Here is a 15367-nt window from a genome sequence, read left to right as displayed (position 1 = left end):
TAAAGGCAGAGAGATAAACAACAGAGATCCCCTGGATCTGATTCTACCACCCCAAACCCCAAACCCAATAACTATGTAGTCTTGTTGATTTTGACTTAAAAAAAAAAAAAAAAAATCAACTAAGTTGCGGGAAAAAGATTCCCTCATGTCTTTAACCCTCTGAAACCCCTTTCCCTTGCACCTTAGGAAGAAGACAGTCAGGAGAAGCCATGCTGGGTATGACTGTACATGCCTCTAGAGGGCACCTGGCTTTCAATTTCTGATCAATTTAATTGTTAATTAAGTTGGAAATTTAATCTACTCTTACTCTGGGAATGTGTAATCTTTGTCTAACTTATAATCCTTCAGAAAAGCTGAAGTCTGTATCAGAAAGATCTAATTCCTGTCTCTAGTTAAATACATCTTCTAAGGGGGATGGAAAGTTGGCTTAACAGTTAAGAACACTGGCTGCTCTTTGAAAGGACCTGGGTCCCATTCTCAGTAGCTCACAACCATCTATAATTCCAGTTCCAGGGGACCTGACACTCTCACACAAACAACGTACAGGCAAAACACCAATAAATACGTCTTCTAAGGAGCAAATGACATATCTGCATAAGGAAAGGAAAAAAATTTAAAAAGGCACAAAAAGCATGGGATTCAGAACACTAGCCCTCAATTTAAAGACACACAAATGGGGAAGAGTCAGTTCTCTTGCTCGTGGCTCGTGGCCATATCTGGAAGACAGAGAAGTCAGTCAGGTGAGAGAGGAAGGATGTACCAGGGGAGTGCAGTCATAAATATTCCCAAGGTGAGAATTAGAGAATTTAAGCCAGCCAACAGTAAGCAGTGAATGGATGGAAGGCTAGGAGACAGCAGTTCAGAGAAAACTGGTTCGGAAAGTTGGAACTATGTAGAGAGGTGTCACAACCTTAGACACAATGGTTATTGAGGAAATCAAAAAATCTGCAGCACAGTAAAACTTACTTTCATTGTTCGAAAGTACAAAGCTACAATGCTGTTTTGTTTTGAGATACTGTCTTACTATCTAATTTAGAAGCTCAAACTTGCAATCCCCCCACCTCAGCTTGCCAAGGGTAGAGATTACAGGTATGTACCTCAGAGCCCAGATTGCTACAATGTTCTTAAGAAATCAATTACCTAGAGAAGAAGAGCAGAGGCAGGAGAAGAAACTTCGTTTTTGGACTGGAGAGCACAGAGGCACAATGTACATAGCCAGAGGCCCCTGGTTTAGGGGGATCTGCCACCAGAGGATTTATAACTTAGAATAGCTTACAAAATTAGGGTGCTAGTTTCTGTGCCCCTGCCCCTCACCCCTCAAAAAAGAAATCAATTACCTGAACTTCCTATTTTACTGCTAGAGAAACTCCATTTAAAGGTAAAATGAGCCATTGACAGTCTGGCCACAGCATCTTCACAAGGATGTGAACTTTGAAGGCAGTTCAGGTCAGAGGATTACCTAACGAACCTCTGACTAAGTAACAGAGAGGGGGGACAGGAGGAAAACATTCTCTACTGCTTCCTGGTGGAGAAGACAAGGGTAACAGCTGCTTAAAAACAAAGAACTGCCTAGGTAAGGAGACTTAAGGGCACTAAGTCTATCTTTGGACAGAGCAGCGATGTGTAAGGCACACCAGAGTGTATGCCGCTCTGGGATGTTAAGAGTTAATGAGCTCACGGGGTAACCAGAGAGTGTATTTCTGAGATTGCTCCAGAGAGGTATATGAATTAAAGAACTAGACATGCATCCCACTGTGGATCCACTCAAGCTATCTGTATTTTCCGTAATACTTTACATAGACTTTAAAAGTTTGTAAGTACTTCATTAGACCATATCTATCTTTATCTCCTCAAATCTCAATTACTATGTCTCTCCTTTACATTATTTTTTCCCACATACTATTTCCCTACTTCTGCCTAAAGCCTTCCCTCATATCTCCAATCTTCCCTCAAGACACCATGACATCACCTTCCTTGCCTTCCAGAGAACGCACTGGCAAGCCCTACTAGCATCCCTTCCAGATAAAGCCGGGATGTCAGTGTTCTCTGTTCTCACTCGCACTATCCTGCCCAAGCTGCTATAAGCTCTCGCCTGTGTGGTTACAATTAACTTTCCATCTGGTTTCTGTATTTCTCCAGTCTGTTCTCAAAACACCCAGAGTGAAGGTATCTCTCTCTATCCTTAAATGCACACGCACGCGCGCGCGCACGCGCACACACACACATACACACACACACACACACACACACACACACACTTTCCTTGAAACAGAATCTGACATACTGGCCTTAATCTTGTAATTCTCCTGTCTCAGCCTCCCTAATGTTACAATTTCAGGCGTGTGCCACTCTGTCCAGCTTCAAAGTACAGGTATTTTAAACAAAATCGTAGGTTAAACTCCCTAAAAGCTTCCTTACTAAGATTAAGATGCAGTCTCTTCACCACAGCTCTGGGTCCTATACTAAGCCAGTTGCCATTTCCTTTGTGATCCGTTCCACTTGATTCCATCTTCACTTCCCAGGCTCAAGCCACCTGCCTTTTCTGTTACTCAGGGACACCAGCTTCTTCCATCACGGGATTGGGGGGGGGGTTGTCCTTGCTCTCCCTTACCTGGTTCACTATTGTCATTCTCAGTCCAGCTTTGACCTCAGGAAGAACAATCTAAATAAGTAAAATACGAATCCCGGGGCTGCAAAGATTGTTAAGAGTGGTAAGGAGTGCTAGCTGCGCCTGCAGAGGACCTGAGTTAGGTTCCAACTACCCATATTAAGTGGCTTATACTCACCTGCATGTATCTCATCTGACACCCTCTTCTGGTGTCCTCAGACACTGTACTCTCTCACTCATATCCACACACATGTACACTGTTTCTTTCATAAGCTTTAGAGGCTGGAAAGGTAGTTCAATGGTTAGAAGCACTTGCTGCTCTTATGGAGAACCCAACCACTATGACTCCAGTTGTAGGGATTAACAGCCTCTTCTGACCCTGCAGGCTCCTGCATACACATGACACACATACATACACTCAGGCACAGACACATATATACAAAACTAAAAGTATGTATCTAAAAGTATTTTAGGGTATTGTTATAGTTTGTCATTGATGATAGGAATGGACATTAGGGTAATTCCCAGATAATTTGGAATGCATGTTATCAGATCCACCCACTTCCTGTCCTCTGGACATTCAAGACCTTAAGCATGTTAAGCAAATAGTTTACCAATGAGCTGGATCCTCAGCTCATTGTTTTGTTTTAAGGTTTGTTTATTTCTTTGTTTGTTTATTGGTTTTTAAAGACAGGGTTTCTCTGGGTACCCCTGGCCATCCTAGAACTCACTCTGTAGACCAGGCTGGCCTTGAACTCAGAGATCTGCCTCTGCCTCTGCCTCCTGAGTGCTGGGATTAAAGCCACGTGCCACCACCAATTAGTAGGTTCATTTTTTTTTTATTTTATGTGCATGAGTGTTTACCCACATGTGTGCCTGGTGCCTAGAGAATGGAGAGGGTATAGGACCCCATGGAACTGGAATTACAGATGGTTATAAATCATTATAAGAGGACTAGGAACTGACCCTGGGTCCTCTGGAAAAGTATCCAGTGCTCTTAACCATCGAGCCAACTCTCTAGCCCCATTAATGTTTTTAAGAACCACTGATGGTTTCCTAAGCCATCAAAATTACTTCCTCTCTCTTTTTATGGCCCTGATAAGTATTAGTTTTGGTATCTGTTTTAGGATTTATTTTTAACATACCACAGTTTAAAAGAGAATACATTAATAATCCTGATGGGATATGGAGGCATAAAGAGCAAGCCCATGGAGAACACCTATAATTGATGTGGCTACATGATTCCAAAACAGATCTGCTGAGTCTATCATGTCCGCAAACCACCTACGCTCCTCTCTAAAAGAATACCTTTGGCATAAACAAATTCCATTCAAGCTATCTTAGCTTCATGGTTATTCACTGAAGTCATCGCTGAGACTTGCCCATAAGGCTAGGTAAAACACAGGTACTAATTTGTGCCTTTAAATGAAGCCAGGCTCTTCATTACCAAAGAGTCAGGTTCAATGATAAGGAGTTATTTGGAAGATTGTAAAAAATTAAAAATCTACCACATAGATTCTGTAGTGAATGGACAGAATAAATCATTAAGTTAACAATCCTACAAAACACCCATACTCAGGACTTGGTAAAACAACATCTCCGGATTTCAAGGTAGGGGTAAGAGAAGAAAACGAACCAAAACATGTTAAAATGTATGTCTCTAATTCTGCACTATTCATTGTCTTCTACTAATCCTATGGTTAGGACATAAATCTTAAGACATATTATTAATCCTAGGATCATTAAAGCAAACACCGTAGGCCAATATGATATTTATGATCTATAAGAAGTATTATTTGGAGGCTAGAGAGATAGCTTGGGCAGTTAGGAGCATTTGTTCTTACAGATGACCCAGCTACCCACATGGCAGCTCACAACTGTCTGTAACTCCAGTTTCAGGAATCTGATGCCCTCTTCTGACCTCTGTGGGCACTGAACTGCACTTCCTGCATCTAACATACATGCAGGTAGGACTCATAAAATAAAAGCAAATCTTTAAGAAACAGAAATACTACCTGGACCTTTTCCATAACCATTAGCACAATCTTTTAAAAAATTACTATTCACTTATATATTCGTGCATACAGGTGTAGAAATCAGAGGATAACTAACAAGACTCCATCTTTCCCTTCCACCATGTAGATCCCAAAGATCTGGGTCCTCAGGCTTGCTTGTGGGCACTCATCAGTACCTGCTGAGTCACTTGCTGAACCCTGATTGTACAGCCTTCATCCCTGCTAAGTTCCCATTACCTTAATCGAATTGCATGTTAATGCAAGTTGTCAGGAAAAATGGCCTCAACGAAAGGCACCATTCCAAATGGAAGGGAAGAGAAGGCATGGGGCTGAATGTCTGCTATGTGCAGGGCACTAACACCTTGCATTCTGACATTTCATTCTCTTTTGACCTCCCTGCCACCCCATGCCCTCCCACCATTCCAAGGAGGGAAGTATTTTAAGTCCCAAACTGTGTCTCAGGTTAGTGAGCTGCCCAAGACAACAATGTAGGGAACCAGGTCAAAATTTAAGTCCACGGGACATCTTACCCTAAAGTCTCTTTCCTCTTGTACTGATACTGTCCTTCAATAGAACATTTAAGAAAGCTGAATATAATTTAAATGCACTTAGCAAATAAATGTTGTGCATTCGTCTATTCAATATGTAGGAAACAGCTGTCATGTCAGACACTGGATATGTAACGCATGAACAAACCAAGACTTGAAGTTAGATTAAGGAACCTGTCCCTGGTGATGCAGCTGAGCAGGAAAGGCATCAATCAGACTCTGTACACATGCTCCTCTATGCCTACACGGCCTCCCTTAAACATTAATGTTTTCCACTGAAGTACCAAAAACGTATGCCACTCCATAAACATGTCTTAAACAGTGGTCCCACCAATGTGCCCACAGGCTGGAGAAGTTAGCATCTGTTCTTTCCAGAGAATTTCAGCTTCATACCTATTAGTACTGAATATGGATATTATTAATAAAGAATTCTATCCCCCTTGATAATACATGCCATTAACACCAGATATTTGGCAACTTTTAAATTTTTCAAGTATTTCACATACATCATTTTTAACAGATATAACCATCAACAGCTCCTCATCTTTATTCTTGCAGAATAAACCCAAACGCTCTGCTATTTACCCAAGATCCCTTATATCCCACCCTACTATATACACAATCTCCTCTGTCTGGGTTGGTAGTCCTTGCTGGTTGCATGGTAAATTCCTACTGCTGGTTCAAATATCCTCTCTACATAACCTGAAATATGGAGAAGCACACGAAGCCCTAAATTTCATCTCCAGGATTTGGAGAGGGGAGGAGAGAATGCCATACAAAACCTGAGCCTTTGAAAACAGAAACTTGCCTTTTCACCTTTATTCCCTCAGTGCCAAACTCACAGAAGGTATTATTTATAAAATGCATGAAAGATTTTTTTATATAGAAGCTAAACTAAACTAGGAATTAGAAAACTTCAGTACAAGTCCTTAAAATGCAAGCAACTGTAAATTTCATTTTTTTTTTTTCAGCTTTAAAATGAGTAGTTGTTCTGTTTTGTTGAGACAGGGTATTTTGTAGCCAAGATTATAGAGCTGAGGCTGACCTTGAGCTCTTGATCCTTTTGTCTTTACCTTGAAGTGAAAAAAAGTAGCTTTTATTCAATTAAACGTGCACTGCAGTGACTACACCCCATAATGGCTCTTCTGGGGGCTTTTTAGACGAGCCACGAAGCCCAAATGATTCTCCTTACCTCCTCCATCATGGCATCTTGTGTAGATGAGATCTCCCCTTTGGTTGCCCCACTGTGTACCAGGTTCCGAAGCCGTATGCAGAATTCTCTCATCTATGATAGAAACTTATTCAGCATTCCAGTAGTTACACAAGTTGTTAATAAGCCTAACATATCACCACAGTACAGCTAATGCCCTGGGCAACGTTGATAAAAACAAATGATTTTCTCCAAATGGTCCCCTTAAACAGACAGTGAAAAATACTTTCAGTAAGGAGAAAAATGTGGATTATTCCCAAAGAATACTGGATAGAAGTGATCTTGCTCTGTGACTCATAGCCCTTGTGGGGGAGGAGAGTGCAGGGGGGCATCTGGGCCAGTGCCTACCACCCTTAGAAAAGCAGGAGGCAGACCACCACCACACTCAGCACTCTTACACATTCTTAGTTAGAATTCTGCTTGTCGTTAGCATTACCTTCTCTGCCAGTCACTCTGACCATGACTGCATCAACCTCCAACATGCCTTTTGTTTCTTTCACTTTGGAGAGAGCCTCAACATGAAGGAGATTCCGAAATCTGAACTACAGTGCGAAAGCGACTTGTTCTCGCTCAAAATAAAATCCAAAGTTAAGTTTTATGATCCTTTAGCGTTTGGATAAAAGTCCCCAGAGTTTCCTGGGTAGAAAACAGTCTACATTTAATACTGGGGAAGCATATCTATGTTTATTTTTAAATGCACTCTTTTCCCTGGGGATAACAGATCTAATTTCAGCTTTGTAGATAAGAGTGGCAGATTTTGGCAACTCCCAGTTCTCAAAAAAGAGATCTGGCAAGCAGAACACCACCGCACTAGGCTTATAACCAACCCTGGGAAAATGTGGAGGAGAAATGATTCATTAAGGTTACTTAAGCCATAAAAAACAGTTCAGTGACTACATCAAATCCTCAGTGGGTGGGTGAACCACACTGATGTGGTCTGGGTAAGCCTATGAACAAAGTACATTGTTAAAGGAAGTCTTACAAATTGTTCTGCTTGGTTTTGCTAGCGCATGAAGTAGGCTCACTCCATCTCTACTAGAATCAAGTAAGCAGCACGGAAGCTGTATGTGGAGACCAATGTTAACTGAACCCAGGGTCTTTTTCCTTGAATACATATGAGGAAACACTAAACTTAACAGAAACAAACACAGTAATCTTAATTTCTTTTTGTTTGAATGAGGTTTATGTTCTCCCCCTTTAAAATATCTATTTATTTATTTGGCTGTCTTCAGACACACCAGAAGAGGGCATCGGATCCTTTACAGATGGTTGTAAGCCACCATGTGGCTGCTGGAAATTAACTCCCGACCTCTCCAAGTGCAGCCAGTGCTCTTAATTAGTGAGCCGTCTCTCCAGTCCCTTAATGATTTCTTAAAGCTAACATCTAGTCACACTGCTTTTGATAGACTTTTATTTTAATAGTTATCATGTCTCTTTAAAAAAACAGTTATAGGCCAGACCACGGTGGTGCATGCCTTTAATCCCAGCACTCTGGAGGCAGAGGGAGGCGGATCTTTGTGAGTTGGAGGCCAATCTGATCTACAGAGCTAGTTCCAGACCTACACAAAGAAACCCTGTCTCAAAAAATCAAAAAGAAAAAAAGAAAGAAAGAAAGAAAGAAAGAAAGAAAGAAAGAAAGAAAGAAAGAAAGGAGGGAGTGAGGGAAGGAAGGAGGTAGGGAGGAAAAGAAAGAGAGAGAGAGAGAGAGAATGAATAATTGAACTAGCTCAGTCCCTCCTCCTATTCTGTACCTTGTGATTCAGAATATCATTCATTCTTCTGGTAGCCTCTGTCGTATGCGATTCCGGAAAGCATTTCTTAGGAACAACACCATATTTTTCTAAAAGACAACAAATTTTAGTGTTCAATAAAGTAAAAATAAATTCTTATTAGAAATCCTGGTAAAATTATTGGCTGCTTTAAAATAGGCTATATTAATAAACAGAGGTGGGGTTTGTTTATTTGCTTGAGAAAAGGTTCATGTAGCCCTATGTGGCTTAGAATAACCTTGAACTTCTGGCCTTTCTGCCTCTACTTCAAAAAGTAGAGGATTACAGGGACACACCAGTAGACCTGGTTTATTCAGTGCTGAGAATTGAACCCAGAGCTTTGTGCATGCCAGGCAACCCTCTACCCACTGAATTTCATCCCCAGACATTCCAGGCTTATTGGTTTGTTTGATTCTGCAGACTGAACCCAGGGCCTTGAGCACACTGAGAAAAGTACCTTACTATTGAACCATACCTCCAGTCCCTTAAATAGGCTTTTAATATGAAGTTATCTACCTTGAGATTAATTCTAATATTGTTCCCTATCATACTTTATAAAGTACTCAGCATTGCTCGCTCTGTTGTTTGGTTGCTGCTGTTTGCACTGAGAGGGATCAAACCTTGGGCCGTATGTGTGCCAGGCAAGCTCTGCCATGGACACACACCTCCAAAACAATGCCCTTCTCTTTTCCAATTTCTGTTTTGTGAGTGTTTGCCTATATTTATTTATGTGCACCATATGTGTGTCCAAAGAGGCCAGAAGAGTGTCTGGACTTACAGACAGTTGTGAACCATCAATAGGTGCTAACCTGGGACCTAACCTGGGTTTTCTGAAACAGGAGTAAGCACTCTTAACTGCTTACCAATCTCTATAGCCCTATCAGTGTGCTTCTTGATTCCTCGGTGCTATCTTTAAAACTGTTTTGGTGTGTATGGATGTTTTACCTTCATGTATGTCTGTGCACCATGTAAAGGCTAGAAAAGAATGTTTAGTACCCCGATGGTTATGGAACACATGTGGGTGCTGGAAATGAAACCTAGGTCCTCTGAAGAGCAACTACTGCTCTAGCCACTGAGCATCTCTCCAGCCCGCCCCCACCCGGGGATTTTGTTTTTTATGGGAAGTTACTCCTAATTAATTCTTCTCCAATGAAACCTTCATAGTATCTCATTTCTTTGTCAGTTATTTAAAGAGATGGGGCTTCACAAGTGAGAATAAGAAGTAAAGGTTCATAACTATGTTAGCCTTCTTGGAAGCCAGTCACTGTGTACAAACCACCAAAGAAATGCCCTACTGCCAACAGCAGACCTCGGAACTCCATCAGAGAAAGGCTCTCACCAACAATATTGACAAGCATATCCCATTGTCCACCATCATTTGTAGGGTTCATAAGCAAATACTGCACCAGTCTCCCATCTTCAGGCTCTTTTTTCTGAGCTGTGTCCACAAAAGCATTCAAGAAGAAATAACAGCGTTCAACCTAAAGCGAGAGAACATAAATAAACTTAAAGGAAAAGGGATGCCACGGGCATGCATGATCAGCAGAAAGGACTCCTGGGCTAACCAAGGACTCAGTAAGAATACGGTTTTAAAACTGAAGTTGGTAATTAAGTACCAGTATTTGTCTTCAAAAGAATATCTGAAGTTTTTTTCTTACACTTGCATATATATTTCAACATACTGCATCTGTGTGCTGCATGTACATTCTAGTGTTGAAATAAATCCTGCTATCTTAGAATTTTTAATCAATAAACATCTCATGGACAGTTATATTTTAAAGATTTTCAAAAGAAATAAAAATATTTGTTTGGTTTTTTTTTCTTCAGATAAGTGCTACCAAATGAAGAAAGTGGGTGCTTAAAAGACCAGATGATCTAAGTAAAGATGTTTGAAAGGGAAATGGCTAAAACCAAAGTTTTACATGTTAAATAAAGAAACCACAAGCAGTGAGTTAATAGATTTGTTATTTCTTCAGAGAACACAGCCACCTACCAAACAGAAAGCAGCTGTGGGGCGAGAGTTCAGGGTTAAAGGTTCATCAACAGCATACCAGCAACCCTGGCTCTGACCCTAACGCCCGCCACAGAAGGAAAATAAGGAAATGTCCTCCTATCTTCAAGAAGATAGAGTTCTGACACTGGGGAAATCAGAATGGTATCACATGTATAATGAAAAGATATACTGTAACGAGAAAAGCAAGCTAATATGAAGGCTGCCTCTAACTAGGCTGCTATGGAAACGGAAAAAAAACATGCAAGGTCAGTCCCCTACCTTGTCCCAAAAAAACAGGTAAGATTGACTAAACTCAAATTCTTCAATGTTAAATTTTTTCATGAATGGAAGTCTCATAACATTCAAACAAGAAAAGATCCAGCATCGTCCTACAATGAGAAAGGAAACCAAGACGTTATGACTGGTTCATAGATCACAATGATCCAAATGAATTTCTAACATCAAAGCCATGGTAAGAGCTGGACATTAAGACTAAATTGGAAATAACAGAAATGTTAAACAAGTTTATTTTTGAGACAGAGTACCATGTAGCCCACCTTGTCCTGGAGCCTACCATACACAGGCAGAGTGGCCTTGAACTCTTGCTCCTCCTCCTTCAGAAATATATATATATATATATATATATATATATATATATATATATATATATATATATATATATGTCACCAAGCTTGGTTTTATGTGATACAGGAATCTGTGCATGCTAGGCATTCTACCAATTTAGCTACATCCTCAACCCAGAACAGAAATATTAAATCCAAAGCAAAATAAAAGACATGTAGTCACACGGAGAAATTTAGCATTTCTAACACCAATACACACACACACACACACACACACACACACACCCCAAACTGAAACCTTGTAGGTTAGTTAGGCATGGTGGCACATACCTGTAACCCTGGTACTTAGGAGGCTGAGGCAAGAAGATTGCTATGAGTTCAAGGCTAGCCTGGATAATGTAGTGAGTTGTAGGATAACCTAGAAACACTGAAAGAAAATGAACAGAGATCATAAATAGAATACATGATGTCCAAAAAGGACACAGAGGGTAAAGACACTTTGTTTTTTTTAAGTTCTTCATAAGACATTATTAGTAACGTGGGGAAAAGTCCGTTTTCTTCTCGACACTGCTCAAATTGGTGGGAATTTGGAAAACTAAGCGTCCTGCTTCTGGACAGAGAGCACTAAGGAGATACAGTCACCTGAGACTGATGTGCGAACAAAATCCTTAATGTGGGGCTGGAGAGACGGCCCAGTGGTTAAGAGCACTGACTGCCCTTCTAGAGGTCCTGAGTTCAATTCCCAGCAACCATAGTGGCTCACAACCATCTGTAATGAGATTTGATGCCCTCTTCTGGTGTGTCTGAACACAGCTACAGTGTACTCACATGCATAAAATAAATAAATAAGTCCTTAAAAAAAAAATCTTAATTTGGAATGACCCTTAAATTGGAATAGCACTCATCCTACAGTGAGTGCTGAGCTTAACATAAGCTATTTTCTCAATAATGAGTTGTTGCATTTTAAAGGCGGTATTTAACTAACTGGGTTATATAAACATGTAAACACAAATGGTAAGTTTGGAAGGAAGGAAGCAGGAGGATCACTTCAGCCAAAGAGTTAAAATATAATAATTTAAAAACTGAGACATAAATTTAAAAAACAAAACAAAACAAACAACAAAGTACTTTCTTCTTCAAATCATGTTAACACCAACAAAGTCAAGCTAAGAAGTACCGCTGTTCCAGGATGGAGATGCTGCTCAGTTGGCAAACTGCTTAACTAGCATGCAATAAAACCCTGGATTCATCCTCAGCACTGCATAAGCTAGGCAGGGTAGTACAAGCCTGCGTTCCCAAGCCTGGGAAGTGGAGGCAGGAGGAGGCTGTGCCACAGAAGGGCTGTTTCTCTACCTTCCAGCTCAGGTCCACAGCTCCACACCCTTCATATGCCCCTGGCCATCAGAATCTCTGCTATCCTTAGAGATCCTAATGTTCAACCACAACACACCACCATCCCTCCATTTATGTTCCTGACGCAACAAAGTTCTAAACCCACACATGATAGCGTCCCTGAAGATTTTATGACAAGCATTACGAACATAATCATGTTTTCATTTGCCCCTGTAAATGCATAAACAGAACTTCTGCAATTAAACACTTTCTATATCCACTTGAGTTTTTAAAGGTCTATCCAATGACACCCACCATTTCTAAGTGAGGTCATGTCTTTAGAACATTCAAATATTTTGACTTTCAAAACAGAGGGAATCTAATCTCTGTAAGCATTCCACACTAGTGAAGACCAGGGTAACCTCAGAGTGCCGCCTTTCCCAAAGCACAGCCCCACTGCAGGAGAGACTAGAAAGCACTGAGAGCCTCTAGCAGGCCTTGAATTAGGGGAGCGCTCTCCTGGAGGAAAATTTTGACATACTTGGATACAGTATTTTCACAGACATGAAAACCATGTCTACAACACATGGACAAATGAGAAGGTTTATAAAAGGCACATATAAAAATGCTTAAAGTTTGCTCTTATATTAAAAGCACTCATACAGAGAATAAAGACTTGATGGATAAACAGAAAAAAAACACTCCTCTACTGGTAGGTTACAGATTTTCTACACTGAACAAGAGTGATTTTGTAACAAAGAAAAAAAATTTAATTGTGTTGCTTAATAGAGTCATTTTTGTTTTAGGCTTATCTGTACACTGCCTCTCTCTTGCACACCATTCCTATTTCTGCTACTTCTGGGTGAGCTATTAAGATGAATACTTCACAGAAGTGTAATACATCGCCCATGCACTACGCTCATGTTCTATTAGTATTTGGAGTAACGTGATCTTTCACTTAAGACCTGCCCGATTCCAGATTAACATTTCCAAGTTTACCCTAAGAGACTGCGATCAGACCATGTAGGATTATTGTGACATTAACTAGGTCGTCTGACAGGCCACACATCCCAGGTCCTTCTGAACTAAGGTGAGTACTTTCTACTACAGAAGAAGATTATTGCAAGGTCATGATTTTTGTTTTTCCTTTAAAATTTAAAAAATCAAATTTACTATGGTATACTTGACACACAGCAAAATTTTACTCATGTTAAATGTATCCTTTGAGCTTTGAATTGCCTTAGGTAGCAATAATGTATTTTCTGTCGATACACATGGACTTGGAGTAGTTTCCATATATCAAGGTCCCTTAAGTTCAATTTTTTTTGAGACTATTTCTCCTAATTGGATTCCTAGATAACCAATCTCTCAGTGTAGATGCATTTCCAACAGTTGTAACTGGACAGCAGAGAGCAAAACAAGAATTCTCAGCCAGCAAGGAATGAGAACTCAAAAATACTACAAACCACCTACAGGAACTGACCTCTGAGCAGAGCGACCACAGAGCATATTTAAAAACAGTCGGTGACACTTTGTTATAATCATCTCATGTTTTTTTCTATTTTATACATTTGGACTTTAGGGCAATTCTGGGACATCTCCTATGGTACGGCTATTTTTTCATTAATTATTAATTATTTGACACAGGCCAAATCTGTTAGTACATAGCTCATCTTTTACTTTAGGTTTATCTGTCTGCAACCTTATAAGCTGTTTCTCTCTTCTGCTACTTCTAGCTGAACTATTAAGATAAAAGATTGCATGAGAACAAACCGCACATATCCAGCATCACATAATATCAAAACAACATGAGGATATGCATTCAAAGACCACCACCTGTCACGTTAGGAAACAAACTAAATGCTAACAGGCCACAGAACACCGAAGCCACCACACAGGTGATGTTCTTGGGCCTGCCTTTTCTAGTAGCGATCCTCTGGCTTACTACAAGTTCTGTCAACGTTACAAAGCTCTGTTATCCCAGGGCCATTTTTTTTTTTGGACAACAAAATAGGCTGCTGTCAGTAAAGTAGGCAAAAAGTCGAAGACCTCACCAGAGCTCTTCTGGTTGGTGACTGGCTTGCCTTCCTGAGGCACAACGTGCTGAAACACATGCTGAGCACCCTGGACCGTGGCCCTCCTCAGACAGATGTCCAGCAGATCATGGGTGGTCCCGACATTCTGGGCAAGTACGAACTGAGGGTCAGAATTTAGTTTCTGGATCAAAGCAGCTACCTTCTCCGAATTTAGTCCTGTGGGGAAAAAAAATCAAACGCCATTATAATTATATCCCCTCCCAAAGAGGCTGACGGGGACAGCTTTAGGATTGGGTCACCGTAGAGCCTAGATTTAACTTCGCAAGAGCATCCTGCAGAGTGCTGTAGCCAGAAAGCCCTCTCCCCGCATCCTCCCCTCGTGATGCCGGCTCCCTCCTGATGCTCTCCGGCCCTTCGGGAGGGCTACATCCCGGCCCCCGCCTAGGTCTCCCCGACATCCCATCCCACCCGGGCCTCACGGGTCCGCCGAGGCCCGGAGAGGACCCCGGAAAGCACTCGTGGCACGAGCGGTGCCTCACCTGCGTTGTTCATGGCGCCCAAACTGCTTCGTGGAGGGAAACGTTAGTTTTCAGGGTCCTCAGGTGAGCTCTGGGGTTACACTACAGTCCGCTGCCTAGCTGGCCGGACCTGGTTCTCCAACCCTAAGCGCCGGAAGAAGGAAACCCGCTCAATGGTGGCCGAGAGAAACGGGGTCCGCGGAGGGACAAAACTCCCCCCTCGCGTTGCTGAGTCAGCGCCATCGGGGCGAGCCCCGCCCGGGGGAGGGCCGACAGGGGGCGGCCTTTCAGACGCTGGGGCCGCCACCTCGGTCCGGGAGCGGCCGGGCGAAGCCACCCACGATCTCAGCCCCCACTGCCAGCCTTGCTCACTCTTCGCCTCGGCTGCGCCCTCCGCCATCTGTGATTCCCTCTTCCTGGCTGCAAGGGCGCCCTCCCGGAATCCCAAGCTCCTAGAGGAAGGAGGCTGAGGGTTCCTTGCTGATAAGCCCAAATCCCTCACTGTCTAGCATTGGGGAAACTGACGCTTAGAACTCTTTTGAGAAGCCAGGAGGTTTTGTGAAGTGAAAAGGAACCGAGGGGCCCAAAATTAGCCATGGGACCTTAGTATGGGTTGGCAGATCTCAAGAAATCCACCCAAAGGCTTTTCCTGTAGGCACTTAGCTGACCAATCTGATCATTTTTTTTTTCGATTGCAACTTGTTGCTTAGAGTCTAGTGAGAACAAAGTTCTTGTATTTGAAAGGATTTTGGAA

The 15367-nt window shown here is 41.8% G+C and overlaps 1 protein-coding gene across 1 annotated transcript in view; it reads right to left on the bottom strand.

Annotated features, from left to right (window-relative positions):
- Positions 1-14873, bottom strand: part of Blmh (bleomycin hydrolase) — a 50621-nt gene extending 35748 nt beyond the window's left edge. The window contains exons 1-6 of the mRNA XM_021211624.1: positions 14635-14873; positions 14114-14311; positions 10423-10532; positions 9490-9631; positions 8133-8221; positions 6364-6456 (exon numbers count right to left, since the gene is read on the bottom strand). Coding sequence (XP_021067283.1) covers positions 6364-6456; positions 8133-8221; positions 9490-9631; positions 10423-10532; positions 14114-14311; positions 14635-14647 — 645 coding nt within the window. The 5' untranslated portion in view covers positions 14648-14873. The remainder of the gene's footprint in view (positions 1-6363; positions 6457-8132; positions 8222-9489; positions 9632-10422; positions 10533-14113; positions 14312-14634) is intronic.
- Positions 14874-15367: the final 494 nt, after the last annotated feature.

The sequence above is a fragment of the Mus pahari genome, chromosome 14 (assembly GCF_900095145.1).
Source record: "Mus pahari chromosome 14, PAHARI_EIJ_v1.1, whole genome shotgun sequence".
In the NCBI taxonomy this organism is placed as follows: Eukaryota; Metazoa; Chordata; class Mammalia; order Rodentia; family Muridae; genus Mus; species Mus pahari.
This window is presented reverse-complemented; position numbering and strand designations above follow the sequence as displayed.